Genomic DNA, 15,832 nt, shown 5'->3' with positions numbered 1-15,832 from the left:
AAAATATTTTTAATCTTTTCTTCTACACAGTCATAGAGCTGTGGTGACTGTGGAAATTTAATAGTAGCTGATAAAAATAATTGGAAGTAATTCCTTCAATTACTCATAAGAAGATCTCTTGTCATTCTTTAAACTGTCCTTGCACAAAATCTTCCTTACCTCTCTTGTTCTGAGAGGCATAGTCCACTCGTGAATATCGCTTAGATCAGGTAACTCCTTAGGGATGGTCCTCCCTGCTTGGTTTGTTACATGATAATTTGTTAATCTTCATCGTATTGGATTAGGCCTAACTCTTGATCAGTTTAAAATTCAACACGACAGAGATGGTAATACTTGGAATACATTTCTTTAAAGATCCTAATTATAAAAAGTAATTACACAACCATTGATGTACAATGTTGATTTAAGAAATATTAGAAGATGCAAGATGCTCCCCAAACTCACAACATAGTTAATTCATTTTAAAGATAAAAATGCAGTTTATATGTAAATGTTTAAGTCATAATAGAATCATATCACATATACTGTTTTATGGTCTTTTTTCCATGTAGTATTATATTTTTACTACACCTGAAAATACATACCTTTTTAGTCCTTATTTTTAATGGCTGCATAGTATTTTGTTTTCTAAAATGTGCCACAAAGTATTTGCTTTTTGATTGATAAGCATTAATATTTTTTCAATTGTTGTGTTTTAAACTGTCCTGTAAATGTACACATGTCTAATTATTTCCTTAGGATAATTGCCTAGAATTTAATATTATGTCAGCGGTAAATGAACTTCTTAAGCCTTGCAGTATGTATTTCTAAACTGACCTTCAGAATACAAGAAAGCTTACACCAGTGAACAGTCAATCCTATCAGCACTGTAGAAGTGTCACTCAAAAAAATCGGGCATGATAGGTATAAATCCTAGTGATTTTTAATTCCTTGTCATCTAATAGTGGGGAGTGTTCTACTTTTTTTTCTTATATTGATGTTTTAGTAAAAAGATTTTATAATAAAGTTTTCAAAACACACTGTTTCATAATAGTTGCTTCTGTTCCTTCTCTCATGTTCCTCTAGGTTAATTTATCTCTTCTCTCTCTGTTTTTCCCCTCCAGGATGGAAGTATGATGTGATGGATATAACTATGGGATACTGTGTGGGCACACGGCCTCCCTCTTGCCTCATTCTCCTGCTTCTCAAGCTTTTGGCTACACTCTCTCAGGGGCTGCCTGGGACCGGAGCCCTGGGTTTCCACTTCACGCATTCCATTTATAATGCTACCGTGTACGAGAACTCGGCAGCAAGGACTTACGTCAACAGCCAGAGTCGCATGGGCGTCACCTTGATCGATCTGTCCTGGGACATCAAATACAGAATAGTGTCTGGAGACGAGGAAGGCTTTTTCAAAGCCGAGGAAGTCATCATTGCAGATTTCTGTTTTCTCAGAATAAGAACTAAAGGTGGCAATTCCGCCATATTGAACAGGGAAATTCAGGACAATTATTTATTGATAGTCAAGGGCTCTGTCCGAGGTGAGGATTTGGAAGCATGGACCAAAGTGAGCATACAGGTTTTAGATATGAATGACCTGAGACCCTTATTTTCACCCACAACCTACTCAGTTACAATCGCAGAAAACACACCACTAAGGACTAGCGTTGCCCAGGTGACGGCGACAGATGCAGACATCGGTTCCAATGGCGAATTCTACTACTACTTCAAGAACAAAGTTGAGCTCTTTTCAGTCCACCCCACGAGCGGGGTCATCTCCTTAAGTGGACGATTAAATTATGATGAAAAGAGCAGATACGATCTGGAGATCTTGGCCGTGGACCGGGGAATGAAGCTGTATGGGAATAATGGAGTGAGCAGCACTGCCAAGCTTTATGTTCATGTTGAACGGGTAAATGAGCGTGCCCCTACTCTCCACGTGGTCGCTCACGTTCCTTTCTCATTGGACACAGAGCCTGTATACGCGGTGGTGACAGCCGAAGACCTCGATGAAGGGGCCAATGGAGAGATTGAGTCTGTTTCCATCGTGGCTGGGGACCCTTTAGACCAGTTCTTCCTGGCCAAGGAAGGAAAGTGGGTGAATGAGTACAGGATTAAGGAGAAGAAGCCGGTTGACTGGGAGAGCTTTCCCTATGGCTACAACCTCACTCTTCAAGCCAAAGACAAGGGGTCACCTCAGAAATTTTCAGCAGTCAAAGTAGTCCACATCGCCAACCCCAAAAGAGACACTGTTCCAATTAGATTTGAGAAAGAAGTGTACGAAGTGAGCATTAGTGAATTTTCCCCTCCTGGTGTTGTGGTTGCTATAGTAAAATTAAGTCCCGAACCACTAGATGTGGAGTACAGATTATCCCCTGGAGAGGATGCCCAGTACTTCACAATCAATCCCCGGTCAGGTCTGATTGTCACCGCACAGCCACTGAATACCATTAAGAAGGAGATTTATAGACTGGGGGTGACAAATAAAGAAGGAGATTTAAAAACACAAGTCACCATCAGCATAGAAGATGCCAATGACCACACCCCAGAATTTCAGCAGCTGCTGTATGAAGCATTTGTGAATGAGAGTGTTCCTGTGGGAACAAGCGTTCTGACAGTCTCAGCTTCTGATAAGGATAAAGGAGAAAATGGGTATATCACCTACAGCATTGCCAGCTTGAACGTGTTGCCATTTGCCATTAACCAGTTTACAGGCATCATCAGCACCACTGAAGACTTGGACTTTGAATCCTCTCCAGAAACGTACAGGTTCATCGTCAGAGCCTCTGACTGGGGCTCGCCATATCGCCACGAGAGTGAGGTCAATGTGACTATTCGAGTCGGAAATGTCAATGACAACAGCCCCCTCTTTGAAAAAGTGGCTTGCCAGGGAGTGATCTCCTATGACTTTCCAGTTGGGGGTCATATCACAGCTGTCTCAGCGATCGATATTGACGAGCTGGAGCTTGTAAAGTACAAAATCATCTCTGGAAACGAACTTGGTTTCTTTTATTTAAACCCAGACTCTGGTGTTTTGCAGCTTAAAAAGTCACTGATGAATTCTGGCATTACAAATGGAAATTTTGCCCTCAGGATTACAGCCACTGATGGAGAGAATCTTGCGGACCCTATGTCTATTAACATTTCAGTCCTACATGGGAAGGTGTCTTCAAAGAGCTTCAGTTGCCGAGAAACTCGTGTGGCTCAGAAGCTGGCAGAGAAGCTCCTCATTAAGGCTAAAGCAAATGGGAAACTGAATCTAGAAGATGGATTTCTTGACTTTTATTCAGTTAACCGGCAGGGACCACGTTTTGACAAGTCATTTCCTTCTGATGTGGCTGTGAAGGAGAATCTGCCAGTTGGTGCTAACATCCTGAAGATTAAAGCCTATGATGCCGACTCTGGCTTCAATGGGAAGGTGCTATTTACAATATCTGATGGGAATATGGATAGCTGTTTTAATATTGATATGGAGACTGGGCAACTTCAAGTCCTTATGCCCATGGATCGAGAGCACAGAGACCTCTATCTCCTTAACATCACCATCTATGACTTAGGGAACCCACAAAAGTCCTCATGGAGGTTGCTTACCATCAACGTGGAGGATGCCAATGACAATAGCCCGATTTTTATTCAAGACAGTTATTCAGTTAACATTCTTGAGAGTTCAAGTATTGGCACTGAGATTATTCAAGTGGAAGCCAGTGACAAAGATTTGGGTTCTAATGGTGAAGTGACTTACTCAGTCTTGACAGATACACAACAATTTGCCATCAATAGCTCCACTGGAATTGTGTATATAGCGGACCAATTGGACCGGGAATCCAAAGCGAACTATTCTTTAAAAATAGAAGCCAGAGACAAGGCAGAAAGTGGCCAGCAGCTCTTTTCTGTTGTCACCTTGAAGGTTTTCTTGGATGATGTCAATGACTGCTCCCCAGCTTTCATTCCCAGTAGCTACAGTGTGAAGGTCCTTGAAGACCTCCCTGTTGGCACTGTCATTGCTTGGCTGGAGACCCATGACCCAGATCTGGGACTGGGGGGTCAAGTGCGCTATTCTTTGGTCAATGATTACAATGGGAGATTTGAAATAGATAAAGCAAGTGGCGCCATCCGCCTGAGCAGGGAGCTTGACTATGAAAAGCAGCAGTTCTATAACCTCACAGTTCGGGCCAAGGACAAAGGGCGGCCTGTCTCGCTGTCATCTGTGTCCTTTGTGGAGGTGGAAGTGGTGGATGTCAACGAAAACCTCCATACTCCCTATTTCCCGGACTTTGCTGTTGTTGGCTCTGTAAAAGAGAACTCACGGATTGGAACCAGCGTGCTGCAGGTGACTGCCCACGATGAGGACTCGGGGAGGGATGGGGAGATCCAGTACTCCATCAGGGATGGCAGTGGTCTTGGAAGGTTCAATATTGATGACGAGAGTGGTAAGTTTCAAGTTCTGTGCCAGAAGTGTTGTTTCACGTCTCTTCAGTTGTCAACACTGGGAAAGTGAAGGGCTATTCTTGAACTCAAGTGGAATGACAGATGAGGTTGAGGTTGCACTGGTGCAGAGGTGACCAAGTCAGAGCTTTTCCTTAGAATGCACTGACTTGTAAGAAGACCTCTTTATACATGAGAGCTGGTGGTTTTCAGTGGGAGTCCCTGGTTTCTTTCCTGTCCAGCCATGCTGTCACTAGGTTATCTTCTGATAAGCATAGGTAATTCTCACCTCTGCTGAGTGTACTCAGGACCTTCACTAAATTAAGGGTCCTGATAAAGTAAATTACATTTGCATTGGCTTTACATTAGTAGTGTGAAGTGAGTTTTCAAGTGGCTCTTGTTTCCCTCTACAGATAGGCTTTGCTGAAGCTATCTGGCATTAGTTGCTTGGTCTCTGGGGTCTCATAGGCACCTCTGGCCCTTGACTGACAGGCGTTTGCACTGTATTGGCCCCATTGATACATGGAGGCATCCTTCTACAAATACTTTCATGATAGACTAGAGGAGGCATGCTGTGGATTTTATTTATTTAAAAAAATGGTTTTAAGATTTTACCTGTAAGAATTTACATTTTATAGAAACATTTTAAGATGTAGGGCAAAATTGTCCTGATATTTTTGTTGTCCCCTACCTGTTGATTTACATATCATCATAGCTACAGACAGGTATTTTATTTCTATTCTTATTGTCATTATTTGCCTTTAAACATACAGGTGCTTGGCTGTGTGTGTGTGTGAGTGTGTGTGTGTGTGTGTGCGCACGTGCACGTGCGCATGCCTTGATCAGCAGAGTAACTTTTTCTTTTTTTAGTATTTATTTTTATCTATTTACATGGCTGCGCCAGGCCTCAGTTGCGGCACGTGGGATCTTGCGCTGCAGCCTGTGGGATCTAGTTCCCTGACCAACCTGGGCCTCCAGCATTGGGAGGCCAGTGCTGGACCACTCGGGAAGTCCCCAAAGTATCTTTTTCTAGTCTTCTCTAGGTTGTAGACATCTCAAGACAGGGGCTCCGTTTTCTCCATTCCCGTGTGAATGGTACTGTTGGCACTCTTCATTTGCGGGGACACATTTGGATCCAGGAAAGTATTTTCTACAACGCTCACAGGGTGTTTTGTTCCCAGTAAGGAAGACAGTGATGATGCTGATGACGATCATGAAAACAGGTAGTGGGAAGGGGTTGTCATAAGGATCCTAGTTTACAGTAGTTATACCAGGAAAAGGGCTTGAGAAGCTGTTTCAATATTGGATAGAAGTAGCAAAACTCTCTGTACCATCACAGATTTCAACTTTAAATTGTAAATTTTTAATATGTGATTTCTGATTACGGCCGGTATAAACCGTAAAACTGATTCCATAGCCGCAAAGAAGGAAAACGTAAATGTCAGGAAAACTGGGTTCTGATTTAATCATATACTCTATCTTTTATATGTAACTTGTCATTCAGTTAGAATGTATTTTTACCTTTGAAATACAAAATGAGAAAGGAAAAGTAGCAATCTTTACTGAGGGTCTATTCTGTGCTACTAGTTTACTGTTAACAGTAATGGCTTCATTGAGTACTTGCAATGGGCAACATACTGTATGAAGGGTTTTATAGTCAAGTCTTATTTAATTCTTCCAATAGTCCCATTAATCTTAATACTCAATTCATGAACCAATATTCAGAGAAGATACATAACTTGGAGCCTAGTTTCAAGTTTAGCTCTGGGTAACTGTGGTGTACACTGCAATCTCCAGTCTAAAGACAAGCATGGGCTTCCTTGCTTGTTTCTAGAGACACTTGAGTTTGGTGTTGATCTAACATTTGTAAGAGTACAGTGTTAAATGTGTGTCAGAATCCTTAGAGTCCTGAGCGCAGAGACGGCTGGCACCAGCCATTAATCGCCGTCCTCTCCCCTTGCAGTCCCATTGTTTGTGTGCTTCTCCAGCGTGAGAAGCTTCCCTTTGGGACTCAGGTGGATATAGGTAGGTAGGTCAACAGTAAGGTATCAGGCTGAATGAGTAACCACTTCAGCCTCATGGCTGCATCAAGCCACAGGGGGTTGCTCTATTAGGAAGTTTCCCCTTGTGTCGCTTGATGCAGGCAAGAGCAGGAGCAGTTTGGTGAGAGTGGCCTAGACTGTCCCAGTTTGTACTGTTCTGTTTTCATCTTGGGCATTACTGCAGAAAATGTGTGTATAGTTATTTGATGCTATAGCTGGTTTTATAATTCTCTATATAAATTATTTTTATTGAAGTATAGTTGATTTGCAATTATATATATGTATGCTGCTGTTGCTGCTAAGTCGCTTCAGTTATGTCCGACTCTGTGCGACCCCATAGACGGCAGCCCACCAGGCTCCCCCATCCCTGGGATTTTCCAGGCAAGAATACTGGAGTGGGTTGCCATTTCCTTCTCCAGTGCATGAAAGTGAAAGTGAAGTCGCTCAGTCATGTCTGACTCTTCACGACCCCATGGACTGCAACCTACCAGGCTCCTCCGTCCATGGGATTTTCCAGGCAAGAGAACTGGAGTGGGGTGCCATTGCCTTCTCTGATATATATGTATATACTATATACATACATACATACATATATATATTCTATCCCTATTCACATTCTTTTCCATGATAGGTTATTACAAGATATCAAGTATAGTACCCTGTGTATACAGTGGGTCCTTCCTTATCTGTTGTGTGTATAGTCCATGGGCTTGCGAAGACTCAGACGTAGCCGAGAGACTAAGCACAGCACAGCGTATGTAGAGTAGTGTGCATCTGTTAATCCTAAACTCCCAGTTTATCCTCTACCCGCCTTCCTCTTTGGTAACCATAAATTTGCTTTCTATATCTGGTTCTGTTTATAAATGAGTTGATCTGTATTATCTGTTTAGATTCCACGCGTGAGTGATATCATATGGCCTTTGTCTTTGTTAGTCCACTTAGTGTGACAATCTCTAGGTCCAGCCGTGTTGCTGCAGATGGCATCATTTCATGCTTTTCATGACTGAGTAACACTCCACTCACCTTTCTTTGTCCACTCATCTCTCCTCCTTACCTGTTCATCTGTCTGCGGGTGTTCAGGTGGCCTCCCTGCTTTGGCTGTTGCAATCAGTGCTGCTGTGAGCATTGGGGTGCATGTACCTCTTTCAATCAGTGTTTTGACTTCAGGAGTTTGGTGTCTTTTGCCTCTGTTGAAAAGTCAGCTCACTGTTTTGCCTTTGTTCCCTTATATTCTGGATTGCATAAAACAAATTTTGCCATTAAGTGATAACAATGTCACTTTCATTTTGACATTGCTTTGTGACTTAATCTCTTTTCTTAGGTCATTAACTCCTCTGGGGTAAAGAGTAGCTGGGTGCATTATGTAAAGTCATGTACCTGTTTTGAGGATATATCTAGAACCATTTCCTCTCAGTCTTAACTCAGTACTCTGTTCTTTGCATTCATTAGCCATGTTTCTGATTTAACTTCCTAGCGAATTACTTAGTTTTAAAACTACAGTGACTATTTCTTTTTCTCCTGTATATTTCATATGGTTTCCCTGTTTAAGGAAGTAAAACTATGTTTTTCTCTGGTTATCAGAAAAGAGGCTTGGACTTGATGTTGAAATGTTTTAATGAAGATTAGAGTTCCCGTATGGTAATATTCTTAGCCATCTTTCTTCCATCTCACTTCTTGTAGATTTTAACATCCCACCCTAAGAAGCTGACGAGGAATGATTGCCTCGACTTGTGCCAGGGGATGCTAAGGTTGGGGATAAGTTTGGCAAATGTACGAGCAACAGGAGAAGCCATCCCTTTGTACTGTTTGGCTTATGCTCCTATTGAATGATCCATCAGCTCTGCCTGCAACCGCTAAAAATCATGGCTTGAGCCGCTGGCAGAATGAATGGATGGCTGTTTAGCCCTACTACTGTTACTGGGTCTGAAGTCTGGACTCTGCTCTTCGTTTGACCCCCAGGCATAAAACAGCTTAAACTTGTTTGGAGTTTGGTCTTTCAAGAACCTTGAAAGCTCCTGCCAAAGCTTGTGTTGTAGCTTGCATGGATTCATGGGTCTCAAGCTTCTGCATGCACGTGAATCAGCTGGAAAGTTTGTTCGCAATGCCGATCCCCAGGCCTGATTCCCAAGGATTCTGATTCCGTTGCTCTGGGATGGGAGCCTATGAATCTTCACGTGAGCTCTTCAAGCTGTTCTTCTGCATGTGGTTCGGAAACACTGCCCTAAATTTACCTGGGCTCTTTAGAGTATGTTTGCAGATTCTTTCCTATAAATTCCTTTTCCTCATTCTTTGGAAAGGTGGGGAATTGAACTCATGTTTTGGATGAATTTCTTTTTTAAGCAAGCTTTCCAACCCCAATAAATCTTGTATTACTCATTAATAGTGATAGTTTTCTGAATGCTTTCCTGATGAGTCAAAAATCTATTTATATGCTTTAGTAATTGCAGTGCTCCTGTTTTGTGAATCAGCTTATGCTGGGATTAGTTGATTCACTTAGTAGTTCTAGGGGCTTCCCTGGTGACTCAGATTGTAAAGACTTTGCCTACAATGCAGGAGACCCGGGTTCAGTCCCTGGGTTGGGAAGAACCCCTGGAGAGAGAATGACATCCCACTCCAGTATTCTTGCCTGGAGAATTCCCTGGACAGAAGAGTCCATGGGTTGCAAAGAGCTGGACATGACTGAGCGACTATCACTTATACTTAAGTAGTGTTATGTTCTTTACTATTTTGGAGCTCAGTGAACAAAACCATACCTTTTGAGTTTTTTACCATGCACCGGCACTTATAAATGTTTAATAACATTCACAGTAAATAGATTAGCTGAGGAGCCTTCAACTACAGTGGATTCAATCACAGTTTAAATGACCAGTGACCAGTCTGGAAGATGGAACATGCAATTTAATCTTTTTTTTTTCCTTCACAAAGAACACATTCTTATTCTTTGACACAATAAAAATTCATATTCTTGGCTACTCAGAAGTTTTAGAAGGTTTAGATAGAGTACATTGTACATTTTAAACTGTAATTTTCTGTTGGATACTTTTGTAAGCTACAATGACTTTCACTGTTTTATTTAGCTGGTATTAAAGAAATATTTAATCCAAATAGTTTTCAGTTCAGAATATTAATCATGGATAATTTGGAAGATATTTTACCATTCATTATTACTAATTATATTATTGATCCATTTATCAAGTACCTGTTTTTTGCTAGGCACTGTGTTGGGTGCTTTGTAGGTACTTTCTAATTGATACATTAATCCAGCAAGGTGGGGTTCAGTGAGATTTGCCTAACCGGGGTCAAGCATTTGGGAGTTGTCTGAGCTGGAATTGACAGTCTAGTGACGTGGACTCCAAATCTCATGTTAATCCCCTTCTTTTCTACTCCAGTCTGCCACTATAACCTTGCTAAGTGTATGTATTAGTCAGGTTTTCTGTATTATTGCTGTGTAACAAACAATCAAAAAATTTCAGTGGCTTATAAAAGCAAATTTTTTTTCTTGCTCTTGGGTCTGGCAAAATAGTTGAGGTTGTTGCAGGGTGTAGTGTGAGTTACGATCTATTCTACATGTTTTTCCTACTCCAGGACCCAGGCTGAAGAGAGTACTCAGTGTCTGGGCTGTAGTGTTCTCGAAGTCAGGTCAGGAGTGCCAGAGGATGATGAAACTTGCAGTGCCTCTTGAAGTCTTAACTCAAGACTGGTCTGCGTTCCATTGACCAAAGACCATCTTGGGATCGAGTTGAATATCAATGTGGGGCAGAGAAGACTACTTCTCTTACAGAGAAAGGGAGGAAGAGGCATGGATAATTACTGAATGATAACGCAGCCTGACATAGCATATGACAGCGGTCACTGCTGTCTTCACAATCTGTTGTCGTTTGGGCACTACTTTTGTGGGAGGCACTGGGTCAATTCACGGTGACACAGAGGGCCACAGGTGTCAGACTGGGCCTTCTCCAGTGCGGTCAGGATCTTTCTAGCTCTCCAATGTTGAGATGCTATACTTGATCTTTTATAGGGAGAAAAATTCATTTCAACTGGTGGCCAGGGAAAGAATAAAGATATGCAACTATGTAGCATTTATTTAGTTAGTTCAAATGAAGAACTGTTTGCTAGCTGCCAGTGCTGAGTCTAATACGCTTTATTTGCAGACTCTAATCAAGTGTCAAGAGTGGGTGAATCAAAAACAGGAAGAGAAACATTTGTATTGTTAAAAATTTGAGGAGCCTTTTATCATTGCAGAAGTCAGATATTGAAAGAGCTGGGTAATTTCCATAGGATCATGTTTCTTGCATAATGTCATAAAGTATAAGCTTCCGTTTTCTGACACTCAGAGGCATTGGAAATCATATTTTTTCTTATAGACAGCTGCTAACTGTTCCAGCTTCTTTTCTGAAAACTTGCTGTTTCAACTCCTTTTTGACAATTTGAGGAGTAAGACAGATATTACTCGGCAACTTTGGTGTAGTTCACGATAATTCCAGACTAAATGGTGATCCCCATCCTCATTCTTTTTTCCAGGTGATATTTGTATCCCCCACCCATCTAGGTCGAAAGAGATTGATTGAATTTGGCTCAAAATTTGCCCCTGGGACCAGAGCAAGTTAAGGAGAGGAATGAAGTTAGGGTCAGGTGATAGCAGAAGGTTTTCTTGGCTCTGGAGTTTTACCCTTTAGCTCTAGACTTTTTGATCATAATTATCTGAGAGAAATATAATGTTCCCGGAGGAGCTCTGAACACTCCACGACATTCAGATGAATCTAGTAGTTGTCATGTAAATCAGGCAGGAGGGAGGGGTGGAAGCTTCTGGAAAATAATGAACAGCATGCTTTCATTACTCTTTTCAGCAGGTGCCTTCTTCTTGACCTTTTCTTAGCAGTAGGCTGAAGGCAATTCAGGCTTTAATAGAGGACCCTTGGTTCAAATCTGTGATTATTTCTGCCTTGTGTATCAACTCTATGCTGCCATTGTCCCTATGTAACTAGTAAATGATAAATATAATGACCAGCATAAAGAGAAAATCCACACTGGGGGGCAAGCCAACAATCTGGAAGCTTGTGTGGTCTTTCCTCTGAACCCATTCTTCCTTTTATGTTTTAATAATAGAGGTTTCCCACAGTTTACCTGGCCCTTCCTGTCAGCAGCATCATGATTTCCTCAGTGCTAGGTGATGCTGAATGATATTTACTTCTTCAGTTAGCAAAGAATGAGATTTCAGAGGCCTAGTAAGCAGAGGTTACGAAAACGATCATGATTGCTCCATGTATTACTGGCTCTCTGGAAGAGGTATTGGGGTAAATTTATTGTTTGTGGCTTCAGGTAGCTTGTATCTCATTTCAGTCTTCTCAAAAACTTTCTTTGCAGGTGTTTTATATGCACATTGAAGGATACTTTCATTTATTATTACATTTGGAAGAATTATAGAGTTTGATAAATATTTATGTGATGCCTCTATATTCACTGTGTTTCATTGAAAAGAAAATGAAATGAAAATGAAAACAGGCTGCAGTCTGTAGTTTTAGCTTGCCAGTTTTTATGAAAGCTTGTCTTATCGACAGACAGAATCTACGAAGAGTTGTGTGTAGGATTCAATTCAATTTATATTAAATTCTGGGCACTGATACGCGAATTATTGAATATACTAGGACTCTCCAAATTTTTCCTTTGGACATTTGATGATTTAATGGCTCCTCTAGGACAACTCTGCATGATTAAATTCCCCGATTTTCATTTGCATAATATAGGTAACATTCAAGTTGCTTTTAAAAAGCAGTATGCTGGTGAGAATAATGCCAAATAAAATAATATATTGAATAAGAAATATTTTGAGTCTAAAAGTTTAAATAAATTTGAATAAAAATTGAAGGAATTAAGATAAAAATTTGTGGTGCATACAGGTCAGCACACACACACATACATATACATACACACACACAAACGGATGATATGGTAAAAACATAAAGGCTTTGTGATTTAACTGCATGATCTATGAAACAGTGCTTAAACCATTTTCAATTCTTTTTCTACACTTTCTTCCTTAAAAGTCTACCTCTTCACTTTCGCTGCTTCTCTGCTCCCTTTTTTCCTCCTCTTCCTTCTTTCCTTGCCACATTTATGTAGTACACGGGTTCTCTGCAGGCTTTGGGGCTGAAGAAGATGCATAGATGTTTAAGACGAGGATGAGTAGTAGAGACAGAGAAGCATGTAATTGCAAACCGTGGGATACATAGGTGACATAACCTAAGTGAGAGCCTTGTGCTGGCCATTTATCATGTTCATTGTGGCCTTGGCATCAGCCTTTGGCATTATGCGATGATTTTTACAAATTCCAATTGGAGAAAGGACAGTCTGAGAGATAACCAGAGCATTAAAGTCAGTTGATGATGATATATCAGCAAGGCTTAATTGTCAAGGAATGCATAACCCCAGAAATAGATCGAGGTTTTATGAGGCTTGAAACTCATACAATTTGGGTGGCTTCTTTGAGGAAAAAGTATAAACAGTATGACTACAGAGTTTTTATATTTGCTGAGAATGAGGAAAGAAATAACAGTAATTCATGAGTTTGAAAGTCAACAAACACATGTATCACAAATCTCAGAAAAAATATATTTTGTTTTTATTTTTATATTTATTTTAAATATAAATGCAATTTATAATTATATAATATTTTGTTTGTATTTTATAAAGTATCTACCACACATTTCTAATACATTTCTTCTTGTATACTTTTTGGTTGCATTTTTTCTTTGATTGCCTCTTATAAGATAATAATCTTATAATTGTTTCTATAAAAAGTTCAGAAACATTATTTTTCTCCCAGTGTGGTTGATTGAAATTTTTTTTTATTCAGAGTTTAGAAATGTTTTTCTAGAGACACAGCTTGTTATTGATAGTGCTATATGTATTTTCTCTGTTGCTGTCAAAGTTGAAAAATATCTCTGTCAAGTTTATTTCTCATATAAACTGTTACAGATCTACTTGCTGTTAATAATAACTGACTGCTATAGGTCTGTGCTCTGTAAACAAACAAAAAACAATTCTAGTAATTTCCATTTCTGAGAATCTAATCAACCAAAAGAAATAACTTATGGTGCGCTTAAAATTTGTATGCTTTTCAGGAGAAAACTTTTAGAACCAAATCTTCCAATTAAAAGCTTGCATGTCTAATGATTGGGGAATTTTCCACAGGCTAGCTCCTGGCTCTGTACCTCTGGTCCCTAATTTTTCCTCCCCAGTGGCCGTAATTCTTATACTGGTCACCCCAGGTTGTGGTTGTGTGGTGATGCAAGCTCTGTCCTGTCACGTCCGTGCTACAGAGCTGGCTGTTTCAGTGCAATGGGTAGGAAAAGGCTTGCGGTAAGCCGTTCCTACCCTGGGCAGCTGGTAACAATTTGTCTATATGTGGCATTGATGGTGAGCCATTAAATGCAAGCCTAATGTATCTTCAACTCATTCTCACTTAGATCCCTAGTGTGCCTATGTGTGTGCAAAGTTGCTTCAATCTTTTCCAACTCTGAGACCCCATCGACTATATCCCACCAGGCTCCTCTGTCCATGAAATTTCCCAACAACGATACTGGAGTGGGTTGCCATTTCCTACTCCAAGGGAACTTCCCCACTCAGGGATCCAACCCGAATCTCTTATGTCTCCTGCATTGGCAGGCGGATTCTTTACCACTAGCGCCAAATGCGTAATCTTGTGAACCATTACTTGGGTTCTCCCTGGGGCTTGGAAGCTTTGATGGCTTCATATTAAATGTGCATCTGTGATGAGTACTGGTAAATGAACATTTTTTTCTGACATTTTTAAGGTCATTGGTGGGAAGGACTGGAGGGTTATTAGAGCTGGGCCAGGCCACAAAGTCTAGTGTTGATTTGTAGTTTGCTTACACCTAGACCAGGTTTAAGGTTCTTGTCACTCTAGTGTGTTATTGAACCAACAAACATAACATTGCAAAGGTCATAAGATCAAGGTTGCAAGTGAGTGGATCCAGGTTCCCTGGTATCTCCAAGTATCTAAAGAAGGTGCCCTGAAGTCGTGTGGCCAAAGCAGTACTCGAAGGATAAGTCTGAGAGTTCAAGAAAGATGGTCTTGAGTGCACTGCTTTTTCTGAGTGGTTGGCTGCTGGGGGAATTGCCATTATTCCTTGGGCCCAACTCTTTTTATTAACTCCTATTTGGGAATTTGCCAGAAAGAATATGCCAGTTTTTCTTGGAAGCCAAGAAAAATGGCCTTTGAGAGCTGTCCTAATGATTGTCACAGAGTTCCTTATCTTCAACTCATCTTATCCTAAAAGCATGACTTTGAAGTTTCTCCTAAATTATTAGGGGTTTCACTTAACTATAATTTCGGCATTTTATATATATATACACACACAAACACACACACACATATATATATATGGGCTTCCCTGGTGGCTCACACAGTGACATATCTGCCTGCAATGCAGGAGACCCAGGTTCGATTCCTGGGTCGGGAAGATCCCCTGGAGAAAGGAATGGCTACCCACTCCAGTATTCTTGCCTGGGAAATCCTGTGGACAGAGGAGCCTGGCCGGCTACAGTCCATGGGGTTGCAAAGAGTCAGATAGGACTGAGTGACTAACACTTCATGCTTCATACTCTCTCTCTCTCTCTCTCCATATATATATATATATATATATGTATATATATATATATATATATATATACACATATATATATATATATATAATTTATTTAGGCTGCACCAGGTCTTAGTTGCAGCATGCAAACTCTTAGGGGTAGCATGTAGGGTAGTTCCTTGACCAAGGATTGAACCCAGACCCCCTGCATTAGGAGCATGGAGTTTAGCCCCTGGACCTCCAGGGAAGGCCTCCAGATTATTATTACACTGTTTTTTGACAATCTAATATATAACTATTATATTGTACATGTCAGCAGCACGTCTCACAATTGGTCATTTCCATCCCCATGGGCTGCTAGCATTGGTAGGATGTTTCTAATTTCCATGACTGCAGTTTGATAAAGTCTTATTATTAAAAATAAACATTGACGAGATCAGCTTTGACAGAGAATTCTATACTTGGGATATCATGTCATCCATGAACCAGCATGAGACCCTGAGATCCTGAGTGAGACTGTGGTGATGGAAGGCAAGGTTAAAGCCTTCTTTTGTGTATATGCATCCTCTGCTCTCATACATATCAGTGTCTCTCCCCAAACCTGGGTAGAGTTCTGTATTTCTTTCTCACACCTTGAGGATACTGCTAAAGAAATTTTTGCCACATGATTAGACTGAATAAGCCTTGCATTGAAAACATGGTGATTAGTTTTGGATAACAATTTCCTAAAACATTGTCCTAATTGCTAACAGTGCAGCCTTTGTCCATCTGTCTGTCTGG

General features: G+C 40.7%; 1 protein-coding gene across 1 annotated transcript in view; it reads left to right on the top strand.

The window, feature by feature from the left end:
• Positions 1,109-15,832, top strand: part of FAT3 (FAT atypical cadherin 3) — a 656,439-nt gene continuing 641,715 nt past the window's right edge. The window contains exon 1 of the mRNA XM_018043498.1: positions 1,109-4,409. Coding sequence (XP_017898987.1) covers positions 1,121-4,409 — 3,289 coding nt within the window. The 5' untranslated portion in view covers positions 1,109-1,120. The remainder of the gene's footprint in view (positions 4,410-15,832) is intronic.

Source organism: Capra hircus, chromosome 29, assembly GCF_001704415.2.
Source record: "Capra hircus breed San Clemente chromosome 29, ASM170441v1, whole genome shotgun sequence".
Taxonomy (NCBI): domain Eukaryota; kingdom Metazoa; phylum Chordata; class Mammalia; order Artiodactyla; family Bovidae; genus Capra; species Capra hircus.
The sequence above is the reverse complement of the archived record's forward strand: the minus strand, read 5'-3'. Positions and strand labels throughout refer to the sequence as shown.